At 43.4% G+C, this 2,995-nt stretch overlaps 1 protein-coding gene across 1 annotated transcript in view; it reads right to left on the reverse strand.

Annotated features, from left to right (window-relative positions):
- The window catches only part of meox2a (mesenchyme homeobox 2a), a 10,087-nt gene that overhangs the window by 4,348 nt on the left and 2,744 nt on the right, over positions 1-2,995 (reverse strand). The window contains exon 2 of the mRNA XM_032518950.1: positions 54-226. Within this exon, the coding sequence (XP_032374841.1) occupies positions 54-226 (173 nt within the window). The remainder of the gene's footprint in view (positions 1-53; positions 227-2,995) is intronic.

A 2,995-nucleotide genomic window follows, 5' to 3' on the forward strand; every position in this document is an offset into this window, starting at 1 on the left:
GGGCATATTATCTGAACCCAGGGGGAAACAAGCTGCGGTGGGTAGGAACATACTTGTCTTTCAGTGAGGTCGAGGTTGACGGCGATCTCGTAGCGCCTTAGTCTGGTTAGGTAGTTGTGGTGGGCAAACTCGGCCTCCAGCTCTCGGATCTGCTCCTTGGTGAACGCCGTCCTATCCTTCCTGGGTTTGCTGTTCACGTCAGACTTGTAATTCCCGTCCTGGGACTCTGAAACCAAACACCACACAGGTTTCTGTTTCCACTCAGATTTATATGCAAAGAAAAAAAAAAAAAAAATTAAAGCCAATGTTATGTGGCAGGTGCAAGTCAGCAGGGGAAGAAAAGAGGCAAGGTAAGAGAAACAATGGAAGCTGTCAATCACACTTTATTGTTCAGTCATTGTTTATGAACACTTTAAGTGGCTGGAAGGACTCACGGGCGTCTACACACATGTGTGTCTGACTTTGTGGCAGCTGTGCTGTTACAATAGGCTGGCCCTTATACTACCAGCATGGGTTTAATTTGTCTTGAAGCAATCTGCTGCTACAACCAAGCAAATGGAACAAAGCAGCTTTGCAGGATCCATGACATATATCCTAGTTTCTCTTTAACTTTAGAACTCACAGGCTGCTCCTCATTTCTTTTTTCAGCTTTGTGTCTTCTGATTTACATTTTCGCTGCATATGTCAGAACGGCAGTAAAATAATACATTTCGTACAATCATTTTGTAAATGGGGAAATTGCAGGCAAAGAAAAAGCTATGCCTATATAACTTTAAATGTGTCAATAGTCGCATCAATAGAATGCTGGGAAAAATCTATTGATGTGTTACCATTGAAAATAAATGTGTGACCACCAATTGCAAGGCTGGTACTTGCAACATATTATGCATTTCTTTCCCAAAAATGTGGTAAATGCATATGAAAAAAAAGTAAACAAAAATCCCCAGCATGTGTCATCTCCTCTTCTCACCCCAGAGCAATGCTTTTAGTTTTGTTATTTCCACAAACTTTCCGAAGTAAAGTATGCATGGTTACTTTGCCCTCCTAAACGTTCCTATTGTGAGTAGCTTGTGGTTTCTCTGCTGGACGCGACTCAGTTGCACATTGCACTCGAAGGCAGCAATTGCATGCTAATTCATCTGTGGTCCTGTTCCGTAGTGTGTGTTAATCCAGCAGGCCTGCGTCAAGCCAAACTGTAAATAGTCCTGCAGCCCGGTGCCAGACTCACAAATGGTGCGAAGCCTGAAGCCACGTCAGAGAAACAACTATCTCTTCACCTAAGATCTGTTTTTCTATCAGAAAGAGGATCTTCCTTCTAATTAAGTGTGTGTTTTTTCTGAACGAAATGGCTCCCTTGAGAGGCTGACAAGAAGACGAGGGGTAAACTGAAACTGCTCTACAAAAGTTGTATTTGTGTGGCTCTTGCTCCATGTTACAGGCAAAGACAAACACGTATATAAACTGCAAGAACTCCCACATGAATTTTATGAAATGAAACAGATCACTGCTCGACCCGCAGCCTGTGTCCGGCTCCCCCTTGACCTTGCCTTTCACTCCCTCCCTGTAATTTCAAACCGAGTGCTCCAAACAGAGTGGGGCTGATTGAAGCGGGCCTTAAGTCGTATTTATCCGCTCTCTCTCTCTCTCTCTCTCTCTCTCTCTCTCTCTCTCTGGTAAACACAGACATTGTGTAGAGAGAAATAAAAGAATAACACAGCCTGCTCGTTCGGAGCAGCAGGCCTGAAGTTAAAACGAGCGGCAGGCTTTTATGACACAGCCACTACACCACAGCAATTAGGTCCCCGCTGAAACTTTCATCTCTCCACAAAAAAGGAGGAATAATATGAGAAAAATACACGCAGCCAGACAGGACACGTCATTTAGGGTTGCCCAGATGAACTGAGCTCTGTGCAAAAGGGACCCTGTCAAAAATGATGTCTTCTTTTTAAGAAAGTAAGAACGGATGGGAAGAAATGTGATGGTTTTTTTCTTCCCCTCATGGTGGAAAATTGCGTGTTAGTTGTTTTCCCTCAGTGAAAGTTGTGATTCTTTTATTTTCCTTTGGTAAAATAATATCGCAGCGGCACACACAAGAATGAAGTCAAATCCACCGACACATCCGCAATGTTTTTTTAAAGCTTCTTTTAGGAAAGAAGTGTCTGCCAGCGAGAGGCCTTCAGCACCTCGCTCCTCCTTTTTTACAACACTGCCTCAACAAAACAAGACTTGGAGCACCTTTTATTGTTCCACGGTGAAAACCTAGTAACTTTTTAAAAGGACGACCACTCCCTTGACAGCGTTCGTCTCTGCAGATATAACCCATGGCCTCAACCAAAGTGCACCAACCGACACTCTATAGGACTAAAAGTCTCCAGCTTGACCACAAAAAATGAGCAGGTTCCGCAGAAACCAGACACCCAAAATACCAAGGAGGTGGCTCATCTCATTAGCCCACCCTGCGGCCTTCCTTGAGGAAACCATCATAACCGAGTATTAGGCACAACAAAGTTGAGATGCTTCATATTTGAGCTAAACCTTGCATGGAAATGAGCTCTCAGGTTTTGTTATTAGTTCAGTATCTCAATTCAGGTTTCGCTCAAGTTTCTGGTCCAGATGGTTGAAACCTGATCGGGGCTCTATCACATGCAACTGGCAGCGGTGTGATATTTAGACAGCTGATTGAGTCAGCAACATAGTTAGCCCCAATAATCAGCATGATTGGTGTTAGCGTGGAGGGAATGCACGGCACACACGTAATGAGTATGCAGTAAAGTATTGTTACAGGGGAAATGGGATTTGGAGGCAGAGGCTCGGTTTCCAAATGATTTGACGAAGGAGGAAAGGAAATAGGAGGTGGTGTGTTGAATTTGGGGTTTAAATATACAATTGCAACGTTTTGCATGAGGATAATATCAGCTATATTCGTCATTTAGCGCAGACAGAACTATAAAACAAACAAAAAAAGAGCTTGATGTCTTACACCATTTTAGCATAT

The sequence above is a fragment of the Etheostoma spectabile genome, chromosome 6, assembly GCF_008692095.1.
Source record: "Etheostoma spectabile isolate EspeVRDwgs_2016 chromosome 6, UIUC_Espe_1.0, whole genome shotgun sequence".
Classification (NCBI taxonomy): domain Eukaryota; kingdom Metazoa; phylum Chordata; class Actinopteri; order Perciformes; family Percidae; genus Etheostoma; species Etheostoma spectabile.